A 17,308-nucleotide genomic window follows, 5' to 3' on the forward strand; every position below is an offset into this window, starting at 1 on the left:
AAAACTACCCTCACCCAGGCTCCCAGTTTGGAGTGTATGCATCAGACTTTTAATGTGTAATTGTCTTAAAATAACCAGCACTTTTATTTATCAGGAGAAAAACTCAACCACTAACACCGCCTCATTTTCTCTGAGGGAAAAGAAATGGCTGATTAAACATTTCAGCAGTAAATGTATATATTCAGATAATAACAGACTTAATTAAGCTTCTATTTCTGCTTTGTACATCACCAAACCACCAAAAATGTATTCTCTAAATCAGAGTTTGAGAGAGATACAGCCAACATGAAATCTAGTCAATTTTTAACAAATGACTTGAAAGTCTATTTATAAATACAACAGTCCCATTGTTCTAGGTGCTGGTTCTCTCCACCATTGCCCTGTGAAAAGACTCAAACACAAAGAAACTGATGCTGACTATGCACAAAATGTTGCCAAATGCACAAGGTAAACCAACTGAAAAGATTCATCTTTTCCAGTTACAGCCATCCTAGGTGTTGCTTATAAGAAAAAATAGGCAAAACAATTCAGATATAAAGTGCTATTTTTAAATTGCCAACGTCCATTTAACTGCAGAACATAAGCTGTATTCCATTCTACCTTCAGCTGCAGCAGAGCTGCCAACTATGCTGGTTCCGTGTAAAGTTATTTGTCAAATTAAGCAGATGCTCCTGGGAAAAATATCCAGGGAGCAGATATGTACAGTAAAAAGGTGCCATTTTCTTTTTCTATCGTGGCCAGAATGGAGCTTTTTAATGCATAAATTGGATCAACTTTGCTTCCTGCATTTTAATACTAGAAGGGATAACAGAAAATTAAGCCACTGAATCAGTGGTGAACGAATATTTTACATTTATATAGTGCTTTTCATTCTAAAGTAACACAAAGTGCTTCACAAATTGGATACCTACTACGCGTTGTTAAAGGTGCCTAATATTCAACAACTGAAGACCATTTAGAGATATGGCCTCAAACTTCTTAACTTTCTATTATGCTTGGCTGTTGTAGGATTTCCAAACAGTAGGTCATCTTGCACAGCACATGTGGCTGAAAAACAATGTTAGAGATGGAATTTCAGCATAAAGATCTGCAAATCCTGGCTTTTGTGGTTTAGTTGAGACACAAACAAAACATTAAAGCCTATTTTAAAAGTAATGCTGAAGAACTAATGTGCATCCAGGGACAGATTCTCATCTCCATTTCTATAGCTGTTCCTCTAGAATTATGGGGAGGGTCACTGAGAAGGTAGTTACTCAGTAAGTACACATACATAATTATAAAATATTTCAGAGATTAATTTGATTTTTATTTCTACTTGTATAGGATAATCTCATGTAGCTACAAAGCTCATGGAACAAGGGTCCTTTGGCAGCTTAAAAGTAGCAAGTCAGTACAAGAGATCACTCTTCTATACACAAAAAGGGCTACAGTGTTTCAAAGATCCATGAAGGGAAGAATATAAACTAATAAATTTCTACAAAGACACTGAACTAGCTATAAAACCACATCTTAAGGATTTTTTTTCCCTAACGTATTTACTCACTCACTTTTGGCTTAGCTATATTATATATCTTGTAATATTGCCTAGAGTTAAGTATTGTTGTTGTTGTGATGACATCATCATTTTGTTAGGTCAGATCTAAGCAACAGCTGGCTTCCCCACTGCCACATTTTGCCAACTAACTGCTCTTAACTCAGATCTTGACTTTTTAATGTGTGCTCATTAGGAACTATGGCTGATCTCCTACTTCCAAAAACCTATCATCATCGCCAAAAGACAGATAACATGAGCAAAATCAGTACATATTCTTTCCTTAATTCCAAGTGAAATAAGTGTGTCTCAATATGGCTTTTAAACGTGCATATAAAATTACCTGTTTAGATAGTTTAGCCCTGACTGGTTCCTCTTGTCTCACCAAAAAAAAAGGGAAAAATACAAAAACTAATGAAATTGCCTAGGGAATATAAATATGCTTCTAATACAGTAGTTTAACAGGATATCATTTAAAAACCATGTATAACAAAAAGACTGAAATATCTGTCCTGAAATTTCAAAACCCCTGACCATCAGAGTCATAAATATAAAGGGAAGGGTAACCACCTTTCTGTATACAGTGCTATAAAATCCCTCCTGGCCAGAGGCAACTTCCTGTTACCTGTAAAGGGTTAAGAAGCTCAGCTAACCTGGCTGGCACCTGACCCAAAGGACCAGTAAGGGGACAAGATACTTTCAAATCTTGGGGAGGGGGAGGTGTCAGGGGGAGGTTTTGTTTGTGCTCTTTATTTACGTGGTTGATCTCTTTTGGTACTGAGAGAGGCCAGACAGAAATCCATCTTCTCCAACCCATCCTAATCCAAGTCTCCAATATTGCAACCAGTATAGGTAAGCCAGGCAAGGAGGATTAGTTTATCTTTAGTTTTATGTGAATTTTCCCTGTGTTAAGAGGGAGGTTTATTCCTGTTTTCTGTAACTTTAAGGTTTTGCCCAGAGGGGGATCCTCTGTGTTTTGAATCTGAATACCCTGTAAAGTATTTTCCATCCTGATTTTACAGAGACGATTTTTACCCCCCGCCTCCCCTCCCCCCTTTTTAAAATAAAATCCTTCTTTTAACAACCTGACTGATTTTTTCCATTGTTCCAAGATTCAGGGGTTTGGGTCTTTGATGATTTTGTAACAAATTGGTTAGGATGTTATTCTCAAGCCTCCCCAGTAAAGAGGGTGTGTAGGGCTGGGGGGGGGATATTTTGGGGGAAGACATCTCCAAGTGGTCTCTTTCCCTGTTCTTTGTTTAAAACGCTTGGTGGTGGCAGCATACAAGGACAAGGACAAAGTTTGTACCTTGGGGAAGTTTTTAACCTAAGCTGGTAAGAATAAGCTTAGGGGGTCTTTCATGCGGGTCCCCACATCTGTACCCTAGAGTTCAGAGTGGGGAAGGAACCCTGACAATCACTTTGAAAATATGCAACTAATTTTTAAGTAAGAGATTGTGAGCAACATTAGTGCTATAGAAACAACAGGGCTAAATGGACAGATATGGCATGGGCAAGCAACCAGGAAAGAACTCTACATAAAGGCACCTTAAATCCTTCCTGACCTGCAACAACTACTATTCCATTCTAAGATCTCTCAAGTAGAGATTGCAAATCATGTTCTCGTATATGGAGGTTTTGAAATGAATACTAATGGTGAGTAAGAAACCACTGAACGCTTTCACTCGTGACCTAAATTAGGATTTGAATTCAAGTATCCAGAGATAAAAGGATGGTATTTCAATCCAATGTGTCACTCAGCCTCCTTTTGTAAATGCATCTCAAATGTGACAATGATCACAAAAGAGAATAAAATCCTTCTGATAGCTGAAGAACACTGTACTGATTGTGATATCCTCTGAATTAACAGAAAAGTTTTCCCACATATATTCTGAGTTTTGTTCAAATTGACTTAAAAAAAAGTTTAGTGTGATGACTGGGTTGGGTGCCGCCTTCATTGAAAACAGTCCTGAAACTAGATTTAAAGATTGCAGGATTGGGCTCTTCCAACCTTGCATCCATATGGCTCTGACTGCAAGATTGGGGTTGAGGAACACAAGATTATATAGAATGGAATTCCCTGGTGAGAGGCAGAACACCACTGTGCTGCACACCTGCGGGATGCTCCTTGTGGCAAGGCAGTGAATCAGGTGGAGCTCATGATATGGATGAAGGCAAAATTTTTAACAGCTTGGAGCTATCCAGTCAGACCATATCCTTAACTGCTATGTCAGAGAAACACTCAATATTTAAGAAGTCAGATAGGGAGAACATATTGACTTTCAACTAGCCAATCAGAGGAAGGAAGATAATTAAATTTCATGCATAAAAAGGCAACTTCAGTACTCTCTTCTAGCATGTAGAATTTCACTTACCTTTAAGAATATGAAAATTTACATAATCTGCATAAATTACAAATCTCCATATTACATATAGGTTGTTTCCCAAGAAACAGTATTTAGACAAAGTATTTATTGCAAACCAGTCTCTTGCAACATTTACATGAAGGCCATTAAAAGTAAATGCATATCCACTGAATTAAACAGAAACAGGTTTAGTTAAAACAAAAAAGGTTGCTGAAAAGGATAAAACACTTCAGATACAAGGTGACAATTAAAAAGTTGTCAACGACCTTGGAAAAGCATTTGGAAATTCATGGCAGGAGACAATTTTCAGCCATTATTTTTGGGGGGGGGGGGGGGTGGGAGGGAGGAGGAAGTACACCACAGAGGGGAAGTCACCTTGACCCTTTGAGTCTTTCAGCAATGGAGCACATAAAACTGTACTATTTGATGTATTTTTCCATGAACTTTTTGTGAAATTCAGATCGCAGAGTATCATTTACAAATCTTTTGTCCTTTTTCATTTCATCTATTCCCTTGGCACAGTTCTTGAAGACAACATCGTCATCCCATCTGAAACAAAAACAAACTATTTAGCTGTACAGTTAAAATTTACTACATGAAATTAAGGCAGAGCAACTTAAATAAACTATGTTTAAACAGTTCTTTGTAGATTTCAGAAGACCACTTTCTTTTTAGAAAAAACTTTTTTTAACACACACATCTGAACTTATTTTAAAAAAACAAAATATAATTATGGTGGGTGTTTTTCATACAAACTATATCCTAAAGTTGTTTGCAGTAGCCATGCTGGTCCCAGGATATTAAAGAGACAAGGTGGATGAGGTAATATCTTTTATTGAACCAACTTTTGTTCATGAAATAAACAAGCTTTTGAGCTCCTGAAGGGCTCTGTGTAGCTCAAAAGCTTGTCTCTTTCACCAACACCAGTTGGTCCAATAAAATACATTACTTCACCCAGGGGTACCATTTGGAGGGGAGGAGGGGCCTGCTCCTCCCCTCCCAGTTCGTACAGGAGGTGTGTTCTCAGGTGGAGCTCTTAACTGCAGCACAGCAAGAGTGTGGAATGCGAGTTCTGAAGAGGAAAGGTGCTGCTCAAAGCCTGTGCCCCTGGGTTTTGTTTACAGAGTCAGGGTGATTAAGATAAGAAAGGGCTGGTAATTAAATTAGGGGTCTGGAAGTCATTAATGAGTCTGTAAAACAGGAATCCCTCTGCAGGGAGTGGAGGGTATTGAAGAGAGAAGGCAGGGGACTGGAAATACTACAAAGCCCTCTGAGCCAAGATAAACATTCAGAAAAGAGAGATGTGAGGGGCGTAGGTGAAAAGAAGGTGCCAAAACCAAGGAAAGGGATAGCAGTGATATAGAGAAGTTCCCACTCTACTTGTGGTACTTATGTGGCCCCATCACCATAGTATTTGAGCACCTCACAACGTCTAACCTATTTCTCCTCACAGGCCCTTGGTGAGGTAGAGTAGTGCTGTTCTTCCCATTGTACAGATGGGGCACAGAGGCACACACAGATTAAAGGCCAGATTTTCAAAGGTGTTTAGGCACCTAGTGGGATTTTCAAAAGCGTCTAGAATATTAGGCGCTTTGTAAACCCCACTAGATGTCTAGCTCCATCTTTGGGTGCCTAAAAACCTTTGGAACTCTGTGCCTAAGGCATTGGCCTGAGGTCATACAGAAAGCCCACAGGGGAAGTAGAACCCAGGTCTCTCAGGGCTAGCTCCTTATCCACTGGATCACCCTATCTCACTGCTGCATGCTGTGTTAAAAAAAAAAAAAGAGGACTCTGATAGATGGGAGCAAAACCAAGAGGGACAGTCCTGAGACTTCAGAAAACGGGCCCAGGCAGTTGGGAAGGATATCATGGTTGACAGCATGAAAAGCAGCACAGAGGTCAGGAATGATGACTAAAGAGAGAATGAGTCAGATGAGAGGAGAACCCTTAACCCCCAAGGAGTGGAAGGTTCTGCCCCAGGCTGGATTGTTAAGCAACGGCTGCTCTGCAATTTTACATTTTAACTGAAAATCATAGAATATCAGGATTGGAATGGACCTCAGGAGGTCATCTAGTCCAACCCGCTGTTCAAAGCGGGACCAATCCTCAACTAAATCATCCCAGCCAGGGCTTTTTATCAAGCCTGACCTTAAAAACCTCAAAGGAAGGAGATTCTACCACCTCCCTGGGTAACGCATTCCAGTGCTTCACTGGAAAAAAAAAAAGTTTTTCCTAATATCCAACCTAAACCTCCCCCACTGCAACTTGAGACCATTTCTCCTTGTTCTGTCATCTGCTACCACCGAGAACCTTCTAGATCCATCCTCTTTGGAACCCTCCTCTTTCAGGTAGTTGAAAGCAGCTATCAAATCCCCCCTCACTCTTCTCTTCTGCAGACTAAACAATCCCAGTTCCCTCAGCCTCTCCCCATAAGTCAAATCATTTTGTCTGGTCATTTTTTGTTCTGAGTTTGAGAAAAAGAAGGAATGAAAAAGTGTCATATGAGTATCAGATGTGTTTATGCCTCAAATTCTTAGGGTTTTAGCTGTATCCAGGCCAATTCCACAAGAACAGAAATTGCATTCAGAGTCCATAAAGTCAACAATTATGGTCATGATTTGCATTATTCATTGGGCACAATCTGTAGTTTTGTAGCACAAAATGTAGTCCCTAAACTAATGCATATAAGATGTGTAGCCCCAAATAAGACGGCTCAGATATTTAAGTATGAAGTCTATAGTTATTCAGCACATATTAATATTTATGAGTGGAGGCGCTGATGGCAATAGAAGTTTTACTTGATTAAGGATTAGAAGATTTGACCCTTCAACTTTCTTTCAAGAGGAGGAGTGCTAAGAGCTCCTGTGTCTGTTTATTTTCCTTTTCTGCTTGCAGTGGCCTTGATATACCTCAGAAGGTATCCATTTTTTTCTCAACTTTAAAATGTGGAATTTTTTCTTGGTGTTTGATTTTAAATATTCTCCTATGAGAACTGCAACTCAATCACTGTAGTGTTGTGTTTAAGAGCCTTTTGGAAAGTAACTAGCCTTCAAACAAAAGTGACAGCAGTATTACCAAGCCTCATGATTCTGTTATGATAATTATTGTTTTCCTTAAAGCCAGAGGCCCTGGAGTCAAGTGGATGTGTGATAATTTCAGCCTTCATTCTTAAAGAGAAATGAAGTTTCTAGCCCTCATGGCTGTGGAGAAACCTTCAAAAATGTGCCCCAGTGCACCTTAAAAGCTAAAAAAGCAGAAAGCAAATAAAAAGAACACCAAATCTATTATTTTTACATAATTTTGGAGAGACTGATTCATGATTTTTGGCAATACCATGAAAGTGACTTGAAAGTGTCAGTTTCACTCCTGTTTAAAGTCAGTTTCTAGTCTATTATTTGTAGTGTGGTAACACCCCTAAAGCCCCTGGCAAGTACAGTATAAACTCACAGGGCCTTGCCCTAGTAGAATGTTTCCAAAAGTTTAATGATCTATTCCAAGCTTGGTGAACTGCAAAAAAGTGACAGAAAGTAATATAGATTTTTCTACAAAATTGTTTTAATTGTTGTATTCAAGTGTAACAAAGTAAGAATATACACTAAAATTCAGTGCCCTTTAGACAAGTGACTTGATACAAGATGTCAGAACATATTAGTATCAGAGCTGAGTGAGTCTAATATTTATTTAATTTCTTTCTTTATATAGGAATTAGATACAGTGTTCCTGCCAGCTAATTGCTAAATTATCTGCAAAAAAACAATCAAACAAACAAACAAACAAAACCACCTAGAGTCTTCAGGTGTCTATGGTAGCCCCTGGAATCATGATTAAAGTTGCTCCCCACTAACATCTGAAATGGCGCCCCGACCTCACTCACATTCTCTCTCTTATACTCTAAAGTCTTTACTGTGTTAAAAAAAAAAAAGTAAAAAATGAAAGGATTAGTATTATTAAATCCTGTTTATTAGGGAATACCTAAGGACTAACCAAAAATGGGGCTCTATTGTTCTAGGCATTATACAAACACAGAGCAGCAGGCAGCCCCTGACTCAAAAAGCTTACAAATGAAATAGACAAGACAGTCATAGGATGGACGCAGGATGAGACTAATACAGAAGCAGAGTGAACAATGTGATGGCAAACAGCATGTTAGCTCTACAATTTTTTTGCAAAAAGATGTGTTTAATCAGGAGGGGATCAGCTAAATGGAAAGAAAAGTGAAGGGATGGGGGACAAGACAGGGAAGAAGAGGGTAAGATGTGGAGTAAAGCTGAAGTGAAGAGATCGAGGGAGGGCGAGGGCTGGAGCAAACAGCCAATCAGCACAGGAAACAGAAAGCCCAGTCAAAACTGTAGGAAGTTCTCTGAATGTCCTACTTTTGAGTGAAACTCGTAAACTCCTCATCTATTCCCTATTTTAGTTAAATAGAAAACTACCTGGAATATTTCCTAACAGAAACCGTACTATAATCAATAGAAAATGAACCATAAAAAAAGCGCCAGCACAAAAAATTTCACTAGTCACTCACAATCCTAAGTAGATAGATGTGTTTAGAAAGGTGTAACAATGAGTCTGCCTATGAACTCTCACCACATTGCCTCTTGCAATCACATTGTGCTGTGGATGGCAATGCAAGGCAATTAAATTTTCAACGCAATTCTCTTTGCCCTAAAAGAACCAGGGTGGTCTATTTGGGAAAAAAACAAAAACCACCGTCCTCATGTCACAATACCTTAATTTCATGTCACATTGTTGACGCAAGGCTTGAGTGCAGAAATAAAATCAGTGGCAGTGATACCAAATGAGCTGCTTTACAGACTGCTGGAGCTCCAGGAAGGGACAAATGTATATTGAGCACAGTACCTTCTCTTCACTTTGAAGTTTGCCTGAGGCTGCACTGGGCCTGTAAGATTTAGTAAAGGGTTGCCACTCAGGATGTTTTCCATTCGAATCCTCTCTTCTTCAGCCTTTTGCTCTTGCTCCTGACAATGAGAAATAGATGCATGTATTTATTAGTTTTTAGCCATCTTTTCAAGCTAATTTACAGAGGAAGATGATGATCATTTAGCTGATAACTCCCACACAGACAACTTTAACTCCTAGCTCAGTCATCACTTCCAGCTGATTTAAAACAGTTGTGCGTGTGGAAAAACAGAGGAAAGGGTGAGGCAGAAACTCTGAAAATCTTAACATTGTTAATCTACTGTCATCTAGCAAAGCTGAACCCTGTATTACTAGCCTTTGATGTTCTAAAGTTTGCAATTAACACCCCATAAATACTAGCACGTTATAGGCTATGTATTTTGTGAATTAATAAGCAACCTACCTGATTTTCTTCATTTTAAGTTCTATTTAACCTCACATGAGAGAGAGAGAAAATGTTCAGCAATATTCATTAGATAAGTGAAAGGTGTTATACACTGTTGAAAACAAGCTATTGTCTTCTACCTTGAGTGATCTCTCAGCCTTTTACCATCACTGAATCTTACTATTTCCTTCTGCGATACTGTACAACACTGAATCATCTCATGATACCCAAATTTTAAGAGTTTTGCTGTCCAGGGCTCCCCTCACCCTGCTCCCCAACAGCACACTGTAAACTTCTGATTAAAACAGCAAGAAACCGTATCTGGCATGAAACTGGTTTCACTAACCACTTTTATGAGACATCTTAACATCCAGTCACTTAATCTATCCTAGACTTCAAGTTGTGTGTGACATTCTGTCTGTATCAACAAATTTTTCCAGAAGCTTTCTAACATGTTACCAGGTTCACTCTTTGATGTAAAAATCCAGAGAAAAAGACTGCTTTCTTACTTGGATGACTGAATACAATCATATCCTTCTACATGCTAAACTATGGTCTGGAATCATTCCAGTTTAAAAAAATATTGCATTCAATGCTATAGAACTGCTATATGGATTAAAACCAGGGATACTAGGATATATGGATCATAACTGGTGTTTCTTTTAAAACTGCAAAAAAATTCATGGATCAGGGCACTTTAGGGACCATGAACAGGAAATGCTTTTCTTGATAGTAGAATTTAAAATTTTCAGCACTATAAACTACACTGATGCTAACCAGAGTTCGCAAGCTTTAAGCACTCAATCACTGTGAAAGAGTACATTAATAAGTCCTACCTATTTTACTTTTTCATGTTTGTGGACTGAACAGATAAGTGGAATATTTGTATAAAAGAGGCCCAAGAGGCCTTAATAAGTACAGTAGTAAATCATTCTTATAAACATTAGGCAGTTCTAATGTAGAATTTGCAAGATTTCTATACATGTTATTATGCACTTAAGGTACACCAGCCAGTTTCATGCAGAGAACAGAGCGTGTGTGAGCTTTTGAGACACTGAAGTTAATCAGCATATAGAATTCATAGACCAGCTCACTAGTCAAAACTTTACCTCTTTAGGTCTGCATAGTTCAGAATACACGAAAGAATGATTTTTCTTAGACTTTCTTTCACAGAGGAATTTTAAGCTAGCCGTAGGCCTGGTCTACACTAGGAAATTAGACTGGTATAACCACGTCTCTGAGGATGTGAAAAGCCCACACCCCTTAGTGATACAGTTAAACCAACCTGACCCTCAGCATAGATAGCACTAGAGAATTCTCCCATTGACCTAGCTACTGCCTCTCAGAGAAGCGGATAACCTACGTCAACAGGTGTAGGTAGCATCTTCACTGAAGTGCTGCAGCGGTGCTGCTGCAGCAATTCACATTTAGACAAGCTCTCAGGGCTTGGCTACACTTGCAAGTTAGAGCACACTAAAGCAGCCCCTGGCACCCTAAATTCTGATGTGTCCACGCTGACAAGGCACGTAGAGCACCCGGACTCCGCGGCTGGAGCACCCCTGGTAATCCACCTCCATGAGAAGCATAACGCTTGCTGCACCGCAGCGCCAGCGTGGACGCCCTGCTCTATTAATATGCTCTGATTGGCCTCCCAGAAGCGTCCCACAATGCCCTGTGCTAGCCACTCTGGTCATCACTTTGAACTCTACTGCCCTGCCCTCAGGTGACCAACCGCCAGACCTGCCCTTTAAATTCTCTAGGAATTTTGAAATTCCCCTTCCTGTTTGCTCAGCAACGTGTGGAGTGCTCTCAGCGCATCTTTCCAGGTGACCATGCCTCCACGTGCCAGGCGATCTCCAGTATGCAGCAATGGCGAGGCGCTGGACCTCATCAGTGTTTGTGGGGAGCAAGCTGTCCAGTCCCAGCTGTGCTCCAGCTGTAGGAATTACAATACCTTCGGGCAGATATCAAGGGACATGATGGAAAGGGGACATGATTGGGACACATTACAGTGCAGGGTTAAAGTGAAGGAGCTGCGGAATGCCTACTGCAAAGCCGCGAGGCAAACTGCTGCTCCAGGGCTGCCCCCATGACCTGACATTTCTACAAAGAGCTGGACACGATACTTGGGGACGACCCCACCTCCACTCTGAAGACCACCATGGACACTTCAGAGCCCAGTTCAACTAGGCAGGAGGAAGAAAGCGGCAGCGAGGGTGCGGAGGAGGAGGGGGGACAGCCCAGCATCCCTAGATGCATGCAGCCAGGAGCTGTTCTCAAGCCAGGAGGAAGGTAGCCAGTCACAGCGGATGGTGCTTGGAGAAGAACAAACAGCAGAAGAGGTGCCCGGTAAGCGGCTTTTATTTTGGGAAGGAAGTTGTTCGGTGTGGGCTCTTGGGGTGAGGAGGGCTAGGGCTGCATGCATGCCTTGATGCGGAATAGGGCGTTGATGTGCTCTCTCACATCACGGTAATTGGCCTCAGTGATCTCTTCAAAGGTCTCATGCAGAAGCTGGGCAATCCACTTGCACAGGTTCCTTGGCAGAGCTACTGTGCTTCTTGTCCCAGTCAGGCTAACATGTCTGTGCCACTGTGCCGTGACGGACGGAGGGACCATTGCTGCACACAGGCAAGCTGCATATGGGCCACGGCGGAAGCTGCATTGTAGTAGAAGACCCTCCCTTGCTTCCCAGGTCACCCTCAGCAGCGAGATATCTTCCAGGACTAACTCATCCTGTGGAAAATGTGGGGACACTGTTCAGTATAGGGGCCCCATGCAGTTGTTGGCTCTCCCCGAGGCACAGAACCCCAGAGGACAGTACGGCCATGAAAAAAATCAGTCACCCTTGCCCCTGTGCTTACTCACTATTTTGGGGCTCCTGTGGGTTATGTGCGCTCAGTTTGGGATGGGCAATTTCTGCTATTGTGTACACCGTACTTGTCTTTAAGTATGTCCGAATCATTGCTATGTCTGGTGTTAACAATGCTGCCTCTGTTAAGTGTTGCATTTTGACTTTACAGATGCAACCTTAAGATCCCAGCCGTCCTTGTTATCAACGGCCGAAAGACTCCAAAGAATCAGGAAGTGTCTGCGAAGAAGCAAAGAGGACATGCTACATGAAGTCATGTGGCAGTCCCTTAATGAAAATCAAAAAGTACAGGAGTGGCGGGAGAGCGAAAGGAGGCTCCACCAGCAGAATGCAGATCAGCAGCACCAAAGCACGGAGCGGCTGCTAAGCATCATGGAGCACCAAGTGGACTAAATACAGGCTCTCGTACCAATGCAGGCAGAGCACATCTGCGCCTCCCCCCCGCAGTCCTTGTCCCAAAACTCTTTCCCTTGTGCCCCCACGTCACTGCCAACCCACTTTCCCTAACATCTGCGTTCTTATTGCCACCAGCTGCCTCCAACACCCGTAGCTTCACCGTCCAGCCCTGCAAACTACAACACTTACCCACTGCACTCAACCTCCATCACCATGAATTTTAGCTAGCCTGAAGTGCAGCACTCATTGCACGGCACTACAGTCAGGAAGGCTGAGTATGATAACAGAACATACGCAAATCTCTGTTTGTCCCATTCCCCACTCCACCCCCTTTCCTCATCCCACACAGCACAGATGTGTCATGCCCTGTTTCCCAAGCAGTTGTGTTTCTTTTCAATAAATGAATTTTTTGGCTTTGAAAACAAACAGTCTTTATTATTGCATTAAGTAAAAGATACTGTAGCACAGGAAAGCAACAGGCACTGAAAGTCAATGCATCATACGTAACAAACACAAATTCCTACTAACATTGGAACCACTGCACTTCACTCCCGTGCAGGGCACCAGACATTACTGGTGGCTTTCAGCATCAAATTGCTCCCTCAAGGCATCCCTAAGCCTTACAGCCCTGCGCTGGGCACCTCTAATAGCCCTGCTCTCTGGTTGTTCAAATTCAGCCTTCAGGTGTTGAACCTCCAAGGTCCATGCCCGAGTGAAGCTTTCACCCTTCCCTACACAAAATGTTATGGAGAGTACAGCACACGGATATAACCGTGGGGATGTGGTCATCGGCCAGGTCCAGCTTCCCACACAGATAGTGCCAGCGGCCCTTTAAATGGCCAAAAGCACACTCCACAGTTATTCTGCACCGACTCAGCCTGTTGTTGAGCCACTCCTTGCTGCTGTCAAGGCTGCCTGTGTAGGGTTTCACAAGCCACAGCATTAAAGGGTAAGTGGGGTCTCCCAGGATCACAATGGGCATTTCGACTTCCCCTGCGGTGATAGTCTGGGAAGGAAGTCCTGGCTTGCAGCTTCCTGAACAGACCTGTTTACCGAAAGATGCGCGTGTCATACACCTTTCTGGACCAGCCTGTGTTAATGTCAATGAAACGCCCACAGTGATCCACAAGCACTTGGAGAAATACCCCTTATGATTTATGTACTCAGAGGCTAGGTGGGCTGGTGCCAGAATTGGAATATGCGTCCCATCTATCGCCCCTCCACAGTTAGGGAAACCCATTTGTGCAAAGACAGCCACAATGTCACACACGTTACTCAGAGTCACAGTTCTTCTGAGCAGGATGCAATTAATGGCCCTGCAAACTTGCATCAACACGATTCCAACGGTCAACTTTCCCACTCCAAACTGGCTAGCGACAGATTGGTAGCTGTCTGGAGTTGTGAGTTTCCAGATGCAATAGCCACCCACTTCTCCACTGGCAGGGCAGCTCTCAGTCTCGAGTCCTTGCGCTGCAGGGGGGGGGTGAGCTCAGCACACAGTCCCATGAAATTGACTTTTCTCATCCAAAAGTTCTGCAGCTACTGCTTGTCATCTCAGACTTGCATGACAATGTGATTCCACCACTTAGTGCTCATTTCCTGAGCCCAGAAGCGGCGTTCCACTGTGGTGAGCATGTCCATGAATGCCACAATCAATCTTGCGTTGTTTGAGTTATGCGAGTCATCATTGTCAGACCCTTCACTGTCAGTTTGTAGCTTAAGGAGTAACTCGACTGCAATACGTGACGTGCTAGCAAGACCCATCAGCATATTCCTCACAAGTTCAGGATCCATTCCCGCAGACCGAAAGGGAAGACAGAGCGCGCAGTACAAAAAATGTTGGAAGATGGGGCCAAATGTGGACGGAAACACAGGGATTGCTGGGATGCGAAGCGATGCATCACGGGGTGTTGGTACAGGACCCAGAATGCCCCGCACCCCCAACCCTTCCCACAAGTCACAGCGCCAGAATGGGAAGAGGTGCTCTGTGGGATAGCTGCCGTGCCACTGTGCTTGCAGCTCACAGTGTGAACATACTGCAGCACTTTCCCTGTTGTGGTCTCCAAGGGCTAGTTCAACTCACAGCGCTCTATATCTCCAAGTGTAGCCATGCCCTCAGTCTCAATTAATTGCCAATGGGATAGAAAATTTGTTTCAAACCCAAGAGTGTATTTGCTTAGATGCATGGCATTGCTTCAGGACTAAACCTCAAACACCCCTAGGATTCCTAATTAAAAAATAAGAGCAGATAAAATTTATTCTTGCTGTTTTATCCATGGAGCTTTTAATAGTATGAAGTTAAGCAGTAGCAGGAGTTATTTCAAATACTTCTGATTTTTTCATTTTTAGATACTGAAAGTGGTCTTATACTAATAAGGCAAAGTCTATAACATTCCATCATCATCACGCATTTATTTGGGCAGTGGTAATGAAGAACTCAAGACATGCAGTACATTTAATTCCAAATAGTACTTTTTTCACCAATTAGCATATGAACTCCAGTTTTACATCTCTTTCCTTAATGGAGTCACCCTGTGACTTTTGCTGGGAAGTCTGCTTTTCCGGTATCCACAGCATACATCGATTTTTTAAATAAAATGGCCCATCCGAACCACCTCACTCCCTTTGCTCATGAACAGCAAGGGACTAACAGCAGTATGATTAGTCAGAATTAGTGTGGACTGAGGCTGATGAATTTAGTAATTCATTTACACAGCATGGCCATTTTGGGTCCATGTGAGTATGTGTTCACAAAGGCTTAAACCCTTGTGAACACATACTCACATGGCCCCTATTAAGGTCAACAATGTGCACAATGCTGTTCTAAACACAAGGCAGAGACTCTATCCCAAATAATTTACAATCTAAACAAGGCACCATTAAAAAAAAAATCATTCCCAGTAAGGAAAGGTTTACACTTTGGGATGAACCAGTTCACACAGAAGTATACTATGGACAGACTCTCTTTACTGGCATGTACTGAAGGAAGAAAGTACTAATAGGGACTGTGTCAAGCAGTGGAAGTATTTAATTCCAGCAAAGATGATTTTAATGGAAATCCTAAAAAAGCATTTTTCAAGTCGTGTATATGCATTGATTCATTAAAATAGTCAATTTCAACAGACAAACTACAGTGGAACCTTTCTAGGCTGTAGTATACTTAACTAGAAGTGGTGGTTTCTCCTCCACTTCTTATCACAGATCTAAAAACTTGACAAGTAAATGAACCCAGTATATCATGATACAACGTCTGGTGTATATGTAAATATCCTACACTGCAAAAAGAAAAGGAGTACTTGTGGCACCTTAGAAACTAATACATTTATTTGAGCATAAGCTTTCATGAGCTACAGCTCACTTCATCGGATGCCACAAGTACTCCTTTTCTTTTTGCGGATACACACTAACATGGCTGCTACTCTGAAACCTATCCTATACTGTTGACTACACACTTGTCATAAATATAAAGGGAAGGGTAAACACCTTTAAATCTCTCCTGGCCAGAGGAAAAACCCTTTCACCTGTAAAGGGTTAAGAAGCTAAGACAACCTCACTGGCATCTGACCAAAATGACCAATGAGGAGACAAGATATTTTCAAAGCTGGACAGGGGGGAAAACAAAGGGTTCTCTCTGTCTGTGTTGTCTTTTGCCAGGACGAGAGCAGGAAATCAAGTCAGAACTCCTGCAAAGGGTTAATACGCAATCTAGTTAGATATGTGTTAGATTCTGTTTTGTTTAAATGTCTGATAAAATAAGTTGTGCCGAATGGAATGTATATTCCCTGTTTTTGTAACTTAAGGTTTTGCCTAGAGGAATTCTCCATGGTTTTGAATCTGATTACCCTGTAAGATATTTACCATCCTGATTTTACAGAGGTGATTCTTTTACTTTTTCTTTAATTAAAATTCTTCTTTTAAGAACCTGATTGCTTTTTCATTGTTCTTAAGATCCAAGGGTTTGGGTCTGTGTTCACCTATGCAAATTGGTGAGGATTTTTTTTTTATCAAGCCTTCCCCAGGAAAGGGGGTGTAGGGCTTGGGGGGATTTTGGGGGGAAAGACGTTTCCAAGTGGGCTCTTTCCCTGTTATATTTGTTAGACGCTTGGTGGTGGCAGCAAATAAGGTCCAGGAACAAAAGGTAAAACAATTTGTACCTTGGGGAAGTTTTAACCTAAGCTGGTAAAAATAAGCTTAGGGGGTTTTTCATGCAGGTCCCCACATCTGTACCCTAGAGTTCAGAGTGGGGAAGGAACCTTGACATGGTGGCAGAGTGGTGGGATTAACCTGAAATCATTTTGAGATCAATTTAAGATTTTTTTGAACCAGAAGCACAGATTTTAAAAAAGGACTTTTTTTTTTTTTCCTTTGGGCTGCTGGAAAGCAGGTTTCCAACTGAAAGCAGTTAAAGATTTTTTTTGTCTCTGCTTGGGGCTAGAGCAGTATGTGATGATTATCCCATCCCCATGCTGTTGGGGGAAGACTTGGCCAATCGTGTGAAGCTAGCCAAGAGGGTGGGAATGGTCACCCACAGCCAGGCTAAGCAAGCCGTCATGCCTAGCTCTGTTCCGGAAACTTCTACCAGGACTCAGTCGAAGGTGATGGACCCGGACCCCATGTCAACGTCTGCAACAGCAGTAGCAGGTCCAGTCTCAGAGACCCCGACAGAGCCAGTCCCAGAACCATAACCGGCGGAACAACCAACACCAGACCTATTGCCAGCACTGAAGCAAGTACTTGCAACCCCAACACCAGAGGGCCCCACCGAACCTGAACTGGCAGCAGCCGATAACCCTACATAAGAGGCTCAGCCGGAGCCTGAACCCCAACATAGTGCACCAGCG

At 42.1% G+C, this 17,308-nt stretch overlaps 1 protein-coding gene across 1 annotated transcript in view; it reads right to left on the reverse strand.

Annotated features, from left to right (window-relative positions):
- Nucleotides 1-718: 718 nt before the first annotated feature.
- Nucleotides 719-17,308, reverse strand: part of CWC15 (CWC15 spliceosome associated protein homolog) — a 45,571-nt gene continuing 28,981 nt past the window's right edge. Inside the window, exons 6-7 of the mRNA XM_038388842.2 lie at nt 8,758-8,876; nt 719-4,446 (exon numbers count right to left, since the gene is read on the reverse strand). Coding sequence (XP_038244770.1) covers nt 4,317-4,446; nt 8,758-8,876 — 249 coding nt within the window. The 3' untranslated portion in view covers nt 719-4,316. The remainder of the gene's footprint in view (nt 4,447-8,757; nt 8,877-17,308) is intronic.

Source organism: Dermochelys coriacea, chromosome 1 (assembly GCF_009764565.3).
Source record: "Dermochelys coriacea isolate rDerCor1 chromosome 1, rDerCor1.pri.v4, whole genome shotgun sequence".
Lineage (NCBI taxonomy): Eukaryota > Metazoa > Chordata > Testudines > Dermochelyidae > Dermochelys > Dermochelys coriacea.